This window comes from Cavia porcellus, unplaced genomic scaffold, assembly GCF_034190915.1.
Source record: "Cavia porcellus strain 051 isolate PalLab524CR breed Dunkin Hartley unplaced genomic scaffold, mCavPor4.1 scaffold_8, whole genome shotgun sequence".
NCBI lineage: Eukaryota > Metazoa > Chordata > Mammalia > Rodentia > Caviidae > Cavia > Cavia porcellus.
In genome coordinates, this window is record NW_026947491.1 from 56,167,892 (window position 1) to 56,183,942 (window position 16,051).

The 16,051-nt window shown below is 37.0% G+C and overlaps 1 protein-coding gene and 1 pseudogene across 1 annotated transcript; one reads left to right on the plus strand and one right to left on the minus strand.

Annotated features, from left to right (window-relative positions):
• Window positions 1-468: 468 nt before the first annotated feature.
• Avpr1a (arginine vasopressin receptor 1A) lies at window positions 469-8,944 on the minus strand. The gene is made up of 2 exons (XM_003475951.4): window positions 7,203-8,944; window positions 469-5,149 (listed from the first exon to the last, which is right to left on the minus strand). The coding sequence occupies exons 1-2, from the start codon at window positions 8,170-8,172 to the stop codon at window positions 4,863-4,865; spliced, it is 1,257 nt and encodes a 418-aa protein (XP_003475999.1). The 5' UTR covers window positions 8,173-8,944; the 3' UTR covers window positions 469-4,862.
• Window positions 8,641-15,492, plus strand: LOC100733627 (palmitoyl-protein thioesterase ABHD10, mitochondrial-like; annotated as a pseudogene).
• Window positions 15,493-16,051: the final 559 nt, after the last annotated feature.

The following is a 16,051-nucleotide window of genomic DNA, read 5'->3' on the forward strand; positions in this document are numbered from 1 at the left end:
GATTAGGCAAACCCCAAATTAGCTTTAGTCCTTGCTTTTATAACTGAACTTATAAAATCAAAGAAAACAAGACAAGTTGAAATTTAATAAGCTTTGAATTTACAAGCCCACAGGGAAAAGAATTCTAGTTTTAAAGACCATACAAAAGGAACATTTTTGATCCTTAGGACCAAAGTCAATCTGACCAATTTCTAGAAATAAATTACCATAGATGATATTTTAAGGATTACACAAGAGCCTCAACTAACTCTGATTATTTTGGGTGTTTTTCAAACCACAACAAATTGACTTATTTTCTTGGTTATAGTTCATTGAAAAGCTAATTACAAAATTTCACTTATTCTTGCTATTGTTTTTGTTCTCAAATGTAAATCTATCATTAGCTACCAACTGTAAAAAAACCCTTTTTTTCTTAAAATAAGATAATTGACTTGAAATGCATTTCATTATTACACTAAGTTATAAAAATTATTTCAAGCAAATCTGAAATTTGTTTTTATTTATAGAAATAATGCTAACACAGTAAAAATGTGCAATAAATATCATTTACTTCCACATAATACAAGGCATTTTTAAAGAAACAAATATTAATTTAATCACAAAACATTTCACCATCTGTTCAAAATTGTAGTCATATAATCAGCCCAGAAAAAATTCTGAAATTCTTCTACATAGCATAATAAGGTGGAGGACATAGAACATCTGAGAAATACTTTCAAAAGTGGTAATTAAATATACAACATCGATTCTTAGTAAGTTTGTTACACTAACGAGTTAAAGCATCATATATATAAGTCAGAAATGTGATACAAAAACAACTACCTTTATGTGTGGGAAGGTAGTAATTCTGAAATCATCAGATTTATTATTAAATTTTTTTCTGAATCTGTTAATTTGATCCTGGAAAACAAAAATATTTAATTTACCCTGAATCTTTAGTTTATTTAGAACATAAATGAACATAAAATATATATTTATATGAATGTAAAAAGCTTAGTGGTTGACCTCACATTTGTGAGGCCTTGGGTTCCATCCCTAGCACTATCTAAAAATAGCAACAGCATACGAAACTCCAACAAAAACCAAGCCAAAACAGTAACACAAAAACAATGGAATTTAATTTTTAGCTACAGGGACAGGGATATAGCTCAGTAGCACAGTGTCTGCCTGGCAAGCACAAGGTCCTGAGTTCAATTCCCAGTATAAAAAATTGGCTATAATAAAATAATATTTTGATGGCAATATGCTAAAGATAACAAAACACATTTTCAGTCATAATAATTTAGTGTTCTTAAAAATTGTATCAGAGCATTATGCTTCAAAAGGCCTATGTATAGAATAAAACTATAATTAGTGATATATGTGTGATATATGTGTTGGAAACTAGCTTTTGTCTGAATAGTCTTCAAATTCTTGCTCAAATTGGCTAAAGTCAAATTCTAATCAAGGATCATTATATAATATTTATTATTCTCTGTTACTTATTGTTCTAAGGGCAATCACTGAATGACCCTGATAGGGTTGCATGGAGGGCGAGAGCTAGGATACAGAGGCTACTCCTGGACTCCCAGGATGTTCCACCGAGGGCTTATCCTGGACTTATTCTAATGACAGTTTTGTCTCCAGTATGATAACCGACAATGTCCCAAATTATGAAAGTTAATAGGAGCCTAATCTCTGATAGTTAGAGTGAAGGATTAGGCTCAGTTTTGTCCTAGATGATATCTGTTTTAGCTGTAATGCCATAATTAAAGCTGTACAAGCCTAAAAAGTTATAAAATTGCATGTCTTAGAGGCTGAAAACAAAATTTTAATCTAATTGGATTATGTTACACATGCAGTAACAAGTAAAAGTTGTATTTTTAACCACCAATAGTAGTCTATTCTAGAAACTGCAGTCAGTGTAAGAGTTCTGCATGTTGTAAAGACTACTTGGTATTTTTTTTTTCTTTAAAACACACCCTTCTCTGAATCATGGTGTAATCTTTTCTTGAAGGAGTCTATATGTAGACTTGACCAGTGTATAAATGACTAATAATAATTTCACTAATTTTCTCTGCACTTTTGTTCCAAGTGAACCTTCAAAACAAAAAGCAAAGTTGTTTTAGAGTTTAAAAATATATGTTCCCAAGTTCTTTCCCCAAAACATGTTACAGGTACTTTCAAATGTTTCTTTTTCATTTCAGTTAGCATTCATCAAATAGCCAACAGATCGGCTTCTCCTTACCAGTGGATTTGTTATCAGTCACATTTCTGATACTCACATAAATACATTAGCATTGTGCACTTGCAGGATTTTCCCACAGACAATCCTATTAAATAAATTAAGAGAGTACGATTCACTCTTGACTGTGAGCCTTCATTTGGCAAAACTCAGGTCTTTTCTTTAGTCAAGAAAAGGGAAACTTTTTTCTTCACAGCACACATCCTCCTCATTGCCTGCATTCCAACTTGGGATGTAAACTGGAGTTACATAAATGCCATTTCAGGGTATATAACATTAAGAAAGTTTAGCAGTAGATATACTAAGTTTCTCTGCCTAACCCCGTGCACCCACCTCCCCAAAACAAGGCTACCTATTTGACTGCTGTGAAAATAATCTTGTGTCTTCCCAGCCTATTTCATACTCTCTCATCTCCTCATGCATCTAAAAGAAGAAAAAGTGAGGAATTTGATTTACATTTTATTTGAAAGATGCTTCCAGAAATAAGAGCAAATGCAACTGATTTGGGGACACCTGCCAATTTTTTTGAAACAATATCCATATAGACACAAAAAATTATTACCTTGAAAATGAATTTAGAAAAAATGGGCTCATTATGGTTCTAATACATAAGTCTTTAGACACCATGCAGTTGTGCTACTCTAACTCAGATAAAGAAATGATTCGTTTACTTGATGATTTATGTTGAACAGTGCCTTTTAAGAAATGTACTTGTAATTTTTATTTACTGTGACTTGTTTGTTTTATGTGCTGGAAATTGAACCCAGGACCTCAAGGATTCTAGGCAAGGGCTCATCACTGAAATATATTGCCTGTCCTATTTATTATTTTTACAAAGAAGAATGTTAAAACCTAAGGGGATACTTTCTGCAGAATATTTGAAAATATTTTTGGGTTATTAACCTAGGGAGTGTAAGGACTAAGAAGTTGGAAAAGGGGAAGAGACGGAAGAGGAGTGAAGCCAAGGGTTCCAGATTATTGCAGTGCCATTCAGTTCACAGTTTCTTATCTACCAAGTGTAAAAAACAAACAAACAAGAAAACAAACCCTGTACTATTACTAAAAGTAACTATTTCTTCCTCTAAGAGATGCAAAATATTTATTCTCAAATGTAGTATGATGTCTAAGAAGGAGCCAGACAAAATAGACAAAAACCAATAGGTTCCATTAACAAAAAGTGCTAGGAGTGTTGTAATTTATCTCTGCTTAGAAATGAAAGCAACTGATGTTCTCAGTTGGCTTTGGTTTACCTGCTCAAAGAAAACCAAGTTCTCCCCACTGGAAAATTTTAGTTGAGCAAGGCAAGTCAGGCCGAGGGGCTACTGGCAATATCTTTCAGTAACAATTCAGCAGGTCTATATTTGAATTACATGATTTTATATAACAGGCATGAAATCAACCACTTTTGGTTAATGAAAAATAAGTGAGAAAAAAATCTGTACAATTCTGGAGATTCTAAGAATATAATAAAATCTACTGTTAGCATATATATACACCATTTTACAGTTTATGAATCTTTCCACATATTTAATTTCATTTTGTCCTTACAAGTCAGTGAGGTGAGTGTTACCAACTCCATTACACAGCCAAGGAAACAGAGGCTTTATATGTTTTTAGTAGCTTGTCCAAAGTGAGGCATTTAGTAATGATGGAACTCAGACTAGGTGCAGAGCGATTCTCTGTCCATCTACTTTCCTCCCCTTAATCTCTATTCCTATTTTTCCCTATTATAAAACTACTAGGTGGATGGGAGATTGGAAGGATCTCCCAAATAAACATATAAGGGGAAATTTTATATTCCTAGTCACTATCAAGAAGACTCTCATGTATAAAATTAGATTCACAAAACATGCGGAGAATGATCATGTTAATATCCAGCATCACACAGGTCATCTTATGACAAGGTAAATATATTTATAATGTGCAAGGCAAGTGTTTAGGTTACTTTACTTTTCTCTAAAACTTGATATTCCTCAAACAAATCTGATTTTAAAACAATCTTAGGATATGATGAGCAAAACATATTATTAGTTTGGCTACAACATTTTAGAGCCCATATATCGTGAGGAACCTAAAGGAGAGTGGTGCTATTTATCATTTTGAATTTCAGAGTGACTTATTGCTTGTAATAGAACTTATTTTTGTCATTCTGAACTGGCTGCCTCCTGCTCAGTATGTCCCAGCTCATACCTCTCCATGGTGCCATTCTCTAGGTCACCATTTGGGGCTTCCTTTTATGATGCATACATTAACTTGCTGGATGAAAATGCAACTACTCTCAAACTTCCTCTAAATGATGAGCTCCTTTTGTTCAGAAAACCAGTCAAGCTTGATTATGTCAGAAACAAAAATAAACCAGCAAAATATAATGTCAAAGGGGTTATGATTTTTCCTTTAGAAACATAACTCATATTTCTGGGAATCGGGCCTACACATTTCAGTGTAGTGTGATGTCATTAACATTCGGTATAAAATAATCACACTGCTTGGTTTTTGCAATGTGCAAAATCGAACTAGAAGCAAGGCCTTGTACAAAATGAGCTGAACCATGTCTATCTCACCTAGTTCATTTGTTCTCAGAATTTCTAGTTGGATTAACTAAAGTCAGTCACAAGAGTCAAGCTGCATGAATCTGGAGTCAGGTAGAAACAGGAATGAATTTGCTGGACTTGGAAGATTTAGGTGAATCCTTCCATGTGCCTGTGCTGTTTGTTGGGCTTCGATTGTTGAAATAAGAAGTCTGTCTTCGGCTCATACTGTCAGTATCTTCTTTGTTGATTTTTTGCTTCATACTCTGGCAGCATGGGAAGCTTTTGACACAGTCTTGCAGGAGATGGCCACTAAAAAACATGTATATCCAGGGGTTGCAGCAACTGTTCAAGGAAGCCAGTAATGCAGTGATGGTGGTAGTAGGGTTTTCTGAATCTATATGAAAAATTATAAAGAAATTATTTTAGTCAAAACAAGAAATTGAGTATTGCATAAACTCATTTTTCTAGTGACTGAAGAGGAAAAAGTTATAGGTTAGTACAGGAAATAATCCTGTGTATTAGGGAAATTGGTGGCACTTAGAAATAGCCTGATTATAAAATATTTTGTCAACAAAATGCCTTAATATTAATGCAAATGTTTAAAAATGTTTAAATATTTAAATAAGACGAGTTAATTTTAAGAGGTAAATCTATAAAACAGTGTATTTTAAAAATATCTGTATACTTTAGACTAATAGGAACATGTACTAAGAATTATGGAACGGCTATGATTTCAATCAAATTTCAAGTCTATAACCATATATACCAAATTATTTTCATACTGATAGCTCAGGCAAAAGTATAGCACCAGGGACCATGTTTAGTAGTAGTTTAAATGTTGGAAGACTATGTTCTTTTCACATGAAAAGTTGTTTTGTAAGAATAACTAGAAATTTGGTCTGCTTTTAAAATTTATTTATTTATTTTTGGTTCCAGGAATAAGACCCACAACTTTGCACTTACCAGTCAAGTGCTTAAGCCACTGAGCTAAATCCCTTGGCTTGCTTTTAAAAGAAAATCATCTTTGTATTTCAAGCAATTAAATTATAGTAAGAACAGTTGGATTAAGAAATTCCAACAGAATTCTGAATTGTTTTATGTCACTGGTACTGGCAAATTACATAAATATTATGTCTTTTCACAATGAAACTCCTGCACTGATCATGTACTTTTTTTAAAAATAAGAATAATGAACAAGTACTGACTTATCCTTAGTTAATGTATATCAATTTGGGTTTTCTCACTCTTTCTAAATTAATTAGCCAATACTTTGTAGTAGATGTTGCTATTAAAAGTGATCATTATCCATGGCTGATTGTATTAAAAATAGAAATCATTTACATTTCCAAGAATTTAGTAATTATGTCTAATTCTTAATACAGTGATAACTAGATTGGACCTTTTATTTGATTGGCAATATTAGAGGTGTCTAAGATCAAAAAGGACAGAAAATGATAAATAAAATTAATGTTTGTGTGTATTTTTTCTTATTGATAGTTATAAATTACAGAAATTATTTGTTTAAATTAAATTCATTCAAAATTTTATTTGCAGATAAATTCAGAAAATGTATCACATACACTCCAACCTCAATCCTAGAAAACATAATCTCACAGATATATCCTGAATATAGCCATTACCAGAACTATTTTTGTATTATTTTTGATTGAAATTTTTTTTCTCCTTACAAAAACATCTTGAAAATGGAAAACTGCATAGTGCTTTTTTTGGAGTAAATTACTATGAAATTAGCCTATTTTGTGAAGGAACTAAAATCAAGCAAGCTAGTCCTGTATACTTCACAAGATTTATGTTGAGCATAGTCAAATTATTTCTAAAAGACTAAAGAATTTGTCTAAGAAGTTTATCAATAACACTGGCTTAAAATACAACAGAAAAAGAATTGTGAGAAAAAAATTTATAACAAGAAAAGGAATATAAGCAAAATAACAATTTTAAGTTCTTAACTTCTTAAGAATCTTTTTCCAATTTTCTCTAGATTTTCATCTTTACTTTTGCCCTTAGAGAATCTATAAAATTTCTGTATTAATTGGGATGCTTTTCACAATCCAATGAAAAGCAGTTATGACACTAATTAAATACTTCCCTGAATCCTATCGACGTGAAAGCAGGATATTCACGCAGTAGAGATTTGGCTAAAGATCATTATTCCATTTTGTAGTTGGTGGTGACTTCAGAGCACAGCTTCTGGATTTGTGGTATTAGGATCATCACTGTATGCTACAAAAGTTGATTCCTGGGTCCCACTGTAGAAATTTGAATTGTTAAGTCTGGAGTTGAGACTCCAGAAATTTCCATTTTTGACACTCCCGCCCCACCATCCCAATATGTGATTTTTATGCACGAATAAGTTTAAGAGTTGTAGTGAGAATACTAGGAAAAACTGCCACTCACAGCCCGCGCCTGATGTCTGGACTGTCTCCTACCTGTCCAGACGAACTTCTCATCCCAGACCGACCACATCTGGACGATGATGAAAGGCGCCCAGCAGAGGATATAAACCGTCACAATCACGAAAGTCATTTTCACGGTGCGGATCTTGGCGCGGGAAATGGTCTTCACGCTGCTGACGAAGGGCGCAATCAAGAGGCCCTTATGGAAGGCGCCCCCTGAGCCCGCTGCACCTTCGCCCAGGCGCGACGCGGTCTTTCCGCGGACGTTGCGCCAGATGTGGTAGCAGATGAAGCCGTAGCAGGTACCCAAGATGACCACGGGTGCAACGAAGACGCAGCTGGTCATCCAGGTGACGTAGGCGCGGCTGCCCCAGGGCTGGATGAAGGTGGCCCAGCAGTCCTGCGCCTTGGTGACATTGTCCACCTCGATCATGGAGAAGATGAAGTACTGCGGCGTGCTCAGCACGAAGCTCAGCACCCAAGAGGCGGCGATCATGAGGCGCGAGCGGCGCGCGGGCTGCTGCAGAGTCTTGAGCGGGTGGCACACGGCGATGTAGCGGTCGGCGGTCATGACTACCAGCATGTAGGCCGACGCGAACATGGCGAACACCTGCAGGTGCTTCACCACGCGGCACAGCCAGTCGGGCCCGCGGAAGCGGTAGGTGACGTCCCAGCACAGCTGCGGCAACACCTGGAAGAAGGCGACAGCCAAGTCGGCCAGGCTGAGGTGCCGGATGAAGAGGTGCATGCGGGACGTCTTGCGTGGCGTGCGGTGCAGAGCTAGCAGCACGCTGCTATTGCCCAGCACCGCTACCACGAAAGTCACAGCCAGCACAGCGATCTCCACCTTGGCCAGCTCCTCATTGCGCACGTCCCGCGGCTGGCAGTCGCCTTCTCTGGGCACATCCGCTTCGCGGCTACTGTTGGCACCATCTGCAGTCAGAGCCCACCAGGCGCTGGAGTTGCCCGCTGGATCCGCGACCGCGTTTCCGGAGAAGCGCATGCTGTGGGTGCAGCCCCAGAGTCCGCGGTGCGCACGGGGGCGGGGGCTTTGCCTCTGCGCTCCCGAGCACTTGAGTGTTTTGCCCCGAGCGCGTTCGCCTGCTCTGCAATTCCCTCTGCCCTTCCCGCCTGCCCACCGAGCAGCTCTCAGTCGATGCCCGGGGTCCGGTCCTTGCTCTGCCTTTAGCCAGCTCCCGCAAAGCGCCGGAGGTGCGCTCGGAGCTTCTGAACTCACTGAGCTCCGAACTCAGTGATTTATGCAAGGTTTGTTTCTGAGGAGCGCGCTCTGTGTCGCCCCAGCGGCCGGAGACGGTTCCACCCCCATTGGTCCCTCCCGCTTACGTGGGTAATTTGCCCTCTTTGCATCACTGCTGCAGGGTGGGAATGAGACACTTGTGGATTCCTAGGCGCAATAGGCGCCATCCCAGCGCTTTCTCACTCTTGCAAAAACTTGGAGACTGGGCGTGCCATGCCATTTCTGTGTTTATTACTCTTTCCTGAAACCTCATTTACCCACGTTGGCTTTCAAAAGGCTCAGTACGCGCGGTGCCCAGAAACCTCGCGTCTACGCATCCGTGGGCTCACGCACCTGGATTTGGAAGTCTGCTTTAAGTGCTTTGCTCAGCGAGTACAGCCCTGGGAAATCAAACCCGCTAATGCTATTCTCGCGTTAAATTTGTTATGAGAATTACATCTCTCCGTGTCCGGATCCTCCTCACGCCTCCCTACAGCTGTCTGCTATTTGTTACCCTGCTGGGTCCGACAGGAAGAACGCACTGGCCTGCCTCACCGCAGCCTTCTCGGTAGCGGGCCTGCGTCCAGCTGGCGCTCTCTCTCTCTTTCTCTCTCTCTCTCTCTCTCTCTCTCTCTCTCTCTCTCTCTGTGTGTGTGTGTGCGCGCGCGCTTGCGTGTGTGCGTGGGATCTCCTGGTTTGCCAGTTTCTCTGAGGATCTTGGCGATTGAGGGAGTTTTCTCTAAACTAGATGCCTGAAGTTTTCTCCGGGAAACCCGATTCTCACTGCGGGGGTGGCGGAAATTGGGTCGCAGTAGTCCGTGGAGACTTCATCTGGTTACTATTGGAACTGTGCAGACTTTTTCTCGGGTGGACAAAGAAGAGCTACCGGATAGCGTCCAGCGTCCAGGCAACCAATGATGTCCTGGGGACAGGTGCGGAAAACCTCTTGGCTCCTGCCCTCCAAGGTGAGAAAGAAGAGCTATGTACAAGGCAAAGAGGAGCTCCTAAGGAGGGCAGCAAACACCACCAACGCATTCATCAGTGAAGCTGGATGACGGGATCCTGCTCTAGGCAAAAATATATACTGACTCCATGAGCTGTTTTAATTTTGGTGAAGGTAGGCTTCCAAAGCCAGCAAGGGGGAGCTGTTTTCAGGCTATTTTACAAAAGGGAAAAAATTATATAGCTATTTACTATGTGAATACATGAACATGACTCTGTTGGCCAGGTCTGTATTGTGGCCATAGTACACACGATTCTCAGAAAAATGTCACCACCTGTGAATCTGGACAGAAAACTCAAAAGATTTCCTTTGGGCAGTTTTGTTATAATTCTACTTTACTATTCAATTCATGCAAAAACAGTAACAAAGATACATTTAAAGGGTGCTGAACTAGACATCTGGAGACCTGTTTCATTGTGATTATATGGCTCTCTGTGTGTCTTAAAAATGGGAATACAGTAAGAATATCTGTCATTCCTGCATAAGAGGCTATTGGACGATCAAGTGAGATTGTGTGTGTGTGTGTGTGTGTGTGTGTGTGTGTGTGTGTGTGTGTAATTCCCTGAAATGGTAACCTACATGGAATGGGCTTCTTTTTTCCAAGATATCTAGGAAGCAATAGACTAAAATGGTTCAGGAGTGGTAATAAGCAAAAGGCTTGAAAAAAGTCAAGAAATTAGGTCACTGGCTCCAAAGAGGTGATCTTTTAAATCCAGAATTAGATAGTTAATTCTCCACTGGAGAGGTTAATATTGGCTGACATTAGTGTCTCTTAGTACTGCAAAAGCGGTCCATGGACAGAGACTGATAATTTGATAATTCTTGGATTTATGCAAGAATTTTAAGTTTCCTCAGGGGTGAATCTATAGTGCATGGTCACCAAATTTTCCTGTGTATTCTTACCCCAGAGAGAAGGTGTGTGACCTCTCAGAAAATCATTCATGTGTTTCAGGCAATCTGACCCAACAATCAAACTGTATCTAAATATTTTTATAAAAGTAATCTCTTAGGTTATATCAGTCACTATAATTAGAAAATATTCAGTGACAACAGAGCCAGTGATCACATATGTTTGAAACATATATGTATATATGTATGTATATATGTATGTATGTATGTAAGTATGTATGAGAAGCTAAAAGTAGAAAACATGTGTTGCAGATTCCAAAACTAGTCCCTCTTTTAACCCACATAGTTTTTTAAAAAGCCTGTATGTCTTGTACAAATGAAAGCAAGACCATCGAAAAAGAGGTTCATTGAAATGCATAAATATTGAGTATTTCAATGACTCCTTTCCCTTCAGTTTTAAATTGATGGCACTATTGTTACAGGCCTGTAGTCTGTTATCAATGCCATTACTTCTAATAAATCAACAAATATTCATTGCCTATTTGTACTAGGTCTTGAGCTAGCTATAATGATGGTTAATATTTGTCAAGTACTTTGTCTGTTTCAGGCACTGTAACCCACTTACAAGTATTATTTAACTTAATCCTTCCAATGATTACAAAGGTTATACATTTGAATAAATATTTGAATAATTTAAATAAATAGAAGCAGTGGGTATAAATGATTAGCTTTTTTGTGAAAGGACTGGCCTAAAATGTCCACTGAAATTCATAATCTTAACTACTGTAATGTGGGGCCTTCTGAACCTCATGTTTCTATATCTCCCAGACTTATCCAGACCCTCTGATCGGTTATTTAACATTTCATCTGTATATGGCATTTTTCTCTTGTAAGACTAAGTGGTCCTGTTGAATCTGGTTTGGTTCTTACATGTTATAGATAAGCCAATAGCAAGGCCATAATAGGTGTAGTAGTAATAATAGTAACCATGATAATAACAGATGATGTGAGTATTTATTAAACATTGATTAAATTCTTATGAAGTGTTTTAAATTCATTATTTCATTTATTCTTTAAAGTAAATTATTCATTTTTGAGTAGAGATATAGCTATTATTATCCCACTTCGCAGATGAATAAAACAAGGGTTACAGAGGTTAAAAAAAAACTGAGCCAGAACTCCAAGAAACCAAGTAACTGAGCAAGTCATCCATAGATCCATCTGATGTCAGGGTTTGGAATCAGCTTCTATGCCCAGTGCCTTCCACACACATGACAAGCACCTAAACACTCCTTTGCAGGATGAATTAACATATGTAATAGAAACTGGCTGTAGAGTGCTGTTTAAATGTAAAATTCCAAAAACTCCTTGTGACCATATAAATTAGGGAGGAGTTCCTTAGGAACTGTCTCTGAATGCTTTGATTCCATAGCATGTCTCTGAAGAAAGAGGGTCAACATTTATATTTGGAAAGAATGTGAGTGATTCGAGTAATCCTTCTGCCTTGTGAATCCTCTTGTGATTATAATGAATTTTAAAACTATCTAATGAGTGAGTTTTAGAAAAGCACACACACACAACGACACATAAACACACTGGATTGTAAAAACATGTTACCGGTCAAACATGGAAAAATATCAGCTCTCCACTTTGTTGTAACACTAAAAATAAGAACACTGATGGATTCTATTTATGGAGCTCGATTTCTTCTGGTGTCAAATAAATAAATGCTTGCTATTCTTTTTTCTTTTCTTTATTTTTCAAACAGGGTGTCTTGGTTACTTTTCTTTCATGTCTGGGACAAAATATCCAACACTCAAAATTAAGAAAGGAAAGATTTATTTAGCTCATTAATTTGTGAAGGTTTCAGCCCATACTCAGCTGGCTCCAAAGCAGGGTGGCATGGCACAGGGACAGCACTTCAAGGCAGCAGAAGACAGCAAAGCAGAAACAGCAAAAGGGGATCAGGGGACAAGCTTCTCTTCCTCCTGTGTAATATAAGAAGCTCCTCCACTTCCCACAGGTGTAGCAATCACATTACTTCTTAGCCCTCCTTTTGCACAGGCTCAGGATGTTTACAAAGCAAGGGCCCTGGGTTCTGCTGAGTCTCTCAGACTTCTAAACCTTATCACACATAACACAGGGTTAGTTTAGAAATATTACATTCTATCTGTGTTTTTCCCTCCCTGCTCACCCTTCCTGGCCCCCATGTCCACCACTTCAAACCTTGCTAGATTATCAAACTTTTCCAAAAATCTCTTTTCTTATCACCAGGAATGTGAAATATACCACATTATATTTTTCATTGGTATGTTCATGGTGATAATTATGTTTACAACTAATTTATTATATTGCTTGAGGAGAGATTAAGTCCATTTGGACTACCACCTCAATTTATATGTGAGAATCTCTAAAAAGTTTAATTTCTAGAAATACATTTAAGCTATGGATTCAAAATTGGCAAAATGTTTGAAATATTTGGGGCATTACTTCAGTGTTCCCAAACCTCTGGAACATTTATCTGAAAATGTTCTTTGATTATATGTGCATCCTTATGAGTTCCTAAACACCATCAATGAAAAACATGATTGATATTTATTCATTTCTACATTGAGTATGTTATTAAAAAGGATGAATGAATATGCAACTGATGTTCACAGAAACCTTTACACTTTTTAGGATTTTGTTTTAACCTTTCATTTGAATAACCATCATCTTCCCTAAAACCTTCAGATAAGAACCCAGCCCTTTGAGAAAGGTTTAAGGACAGGTAATGGAGGGTATAGATATGATGAAAATGCATTATATGCATTGAAATGTCAAAATAAATAAGTAAATAAGGCTAATCTGGCTAACATCTTTGGCTTTCCAAGGTTCTAAGCAGAGAACCAGTTGGGCTCTGTGCCAGACTTCTGATCTTTAAAACTTGAGCTTCTACGTACATTAAATCATTGCATTTATTATTATTATTTATTAGTATTAACTGTAGCAATAGAAAATTAATAATTTCTTAGAAACTTGTAATTCAACATCTTCATTAAAAGTTAATGAAATCAACAGAAAGAAAAGAAAACCTATAGCTTCCAAATTAGCTAAAAGCAGAAATTGAATGTAATAAACTTTACCAACCCAACAGAAGACTGAAAAGTTCACAAAGCAAGGAACTACAAAAAAAAAAAAAAAAGGAAGCAGCAGTGCTGAGACAATTTAAATTTTCTTAGTTTATAGAAAATTAAGGAAATAAAAAAGTCAAATAAGGAAGTAAAAGACTAAAAGCTATGTGTAATAAATCGCATTTAATTGAAATCCATATGACACTTGTATCTTAAAAACATAAAATACATCTTCTTTCATATCCTCATGTAATAACAACAGAAATAAGAATGGTACATACAACATTCTCCCATTAGTATACATTTCAACCAGAAATTACTATCCCAAAGCAAAGTAACTACTTGGATTTAAAGAAAGATGAAACTAAACAAAGAAAAAAGTCCTTGTTAGTCAAATCTCAGGTTTAAAGGAAATTTTCTGGGAAGTATTAGCACTTGTTGTATAATAGATAGTTTAAACTATTATTTTATAGATATTCCTGCCATATTCCACATCTCAGTTATATAAATGAATATAGTTAAAATAGGAGCATTTATATTACTTTAGAATAGGAATAAAAATCACAATATAAACTTAAATAGCTTAAATTATAAGAAAACAATATAAATGTTAAGAGTATAAGGACTTGAAAAAAGTAGGAAATAACAATAAATTAGACAGTAGAAAATAATGGTATAATAATAAGTCTAAGCCTTTCCTTTCTGAAGAAAAGGAAGTGTCAAAATAGACATACTTCAAAACTCGTTAAGAAAAAAGGTAGAAAATGCAAATAAGGAAAAGAAGTAAACAGATACTTAGGAAACCAATGGAAGCATAAGAAAAGACTTCTAAAAATTTCTTAAAATGTATCTATTTCAAAATGAAGTGAATACATTTGAAAATAGGAGTAATTGAAAATCCTAAGGATAATGTAACTCACTAAAATGAACTCTTATAGAGATAGAAAATCTTAAGAGATCAATTGCCATAAAATACTACAGCACTCTCATAAATAAAGTTGTGAAACAGCCACTTTCCTAAATGCTGAAGTCTCAGAGATTGTGCAGAGTCTAACTTTTAAAGAGACTTTGCTAATGCTATTTAGGTAGAAATAAGTAGAAAAACATAAGGCTACTAAGACATACCAGAGACACACATAAACCACATACATTCTTAAACAGATCCACCTCAGTTGTGACTATCAGTTCAAAAATTAAAATGGTGCCTGAGAAGACGGCAGGTGTGGGCCTGGATCTTGGTGCTGGTCACAGCTGGGCTGGGCAGCCTTCTCTTTTGGCCCCCACCATGTCCAGGATGCATTTCTAATGCTGAAGCCCCAGGGGATGCCCCGGGTGACTCCCAGCTTGCAGACAAAAGACATGTTCAACTTCCTTAATTGACCGGACCTTCCAAAAATGGCTTCTAAGATTAAAAAGAAAAATCCAGGAGTTATCTTCATCCCTGGCTACATCTCTAAAATGAATGGCACGAAAGAATTGGTGACTAAGGAATTTTGCAAATCTTTAGAGCTTGTCTGTACAGGGTTTGATTACTCAGGAGTTGGAAAGTCAGAGGGTGATTTAGAAGAATGCATGGTGGGGAAATGAAGAAAAGATCTTCTTTTCATAATTGCTGATATGGCTGTAGGACCACAGATACTGGCTGGATCTAGCCTTAGTGGGTGGCTGATGCTTTATGTTGCAATTGCACAACCAGAAAAGGCCATGGCTCTTGTTGGTGTAGCTATGCCCTAGTGACACAGATTAATCAGCTTTCTATTGAGATGATGAAAAACAAACAAACAAAAAAGCAGACACAAAAGGCACATGGATCCTGCCATCAAAATACCCTGAGGATGGATTTTACCACAGCAGTACACAGTCGTCAAGGAAGCAGAGGACCACTAATTGTTGCACAGCTGCATTCCTGTGAACTGCCCTGTATGAGTGCTCCACAGCATGAAGGATGATGTCATACCTTGGCATATACCCATGCAGTTGGCTGCCCTAGAACTCAACACAGATGTGGATGTCATTGTCCAAAAAGATAGTGATCACCGAATGAAGGAAAAGGTAGACATACACCTTGTTACTTACACTGTGGATGTCTTAATTGACAAACTTTGAACTATAGTTAACTAGAATCATATTTTAATTGATATATAAATTAACAGTCCAGAAGATTGAAAGCAGTATGGCAAGTCAAAGATCCTAATACTTTAGGTTTTTCCCTCTTACTTCTATTTGTAAATATCAAGTAACTATTTATTTAACCATATCTCTGCACAAATACAATACAATACAATACAATACAATACAATACAATACAATACAAGTTGTGGTAAAAGTACTATCTGTAGTTTGGACAGTTTTCTCTTTCTACAATCTTTGCTTTTTTTCATTAAAATAATTAGTTTTATTCAAGAAGTGCTTATCTTGTTTACAAATACATTAGCTGGGCTACCTCTTATGTTCTCATCTACTTAAAATTATTAATAAAGCTTGAATATTTTGGGTCTTGCATGCTTCCATTATATATGGAAAATTTTAAAATAGGTTCTGATTTTAAAGTGCCTCAAAATACAAAAAATGTTTGCTGAAATAAGTTGAAATGATTGGAAAATATCTGAAGCATAATAAAGTCTAAAAGAAGAACAAAAATCACATGAAAATCAAAGTACCTTAAAAACTTTACAGTGAA

What these genes read in the sequence shown, in the direction of transcription:
- Avpr1a (XM_003475951.4), bottom strand. Translation starts at nt 8,172, where the DNA reads ATGCGCTTCTCCGGAAACGCGGTCGCGGATCCAGCGGGCAACTCCAGC. An exon ending in TGAGAAGTTCGTCTGGACAG is followed by an intron (nt 5,150 to 7,202) that starts GTAGGAGACAGT and finishes TTTTTCATATAG; the next exon opens with ATTCAGAAAACCCTACTACC.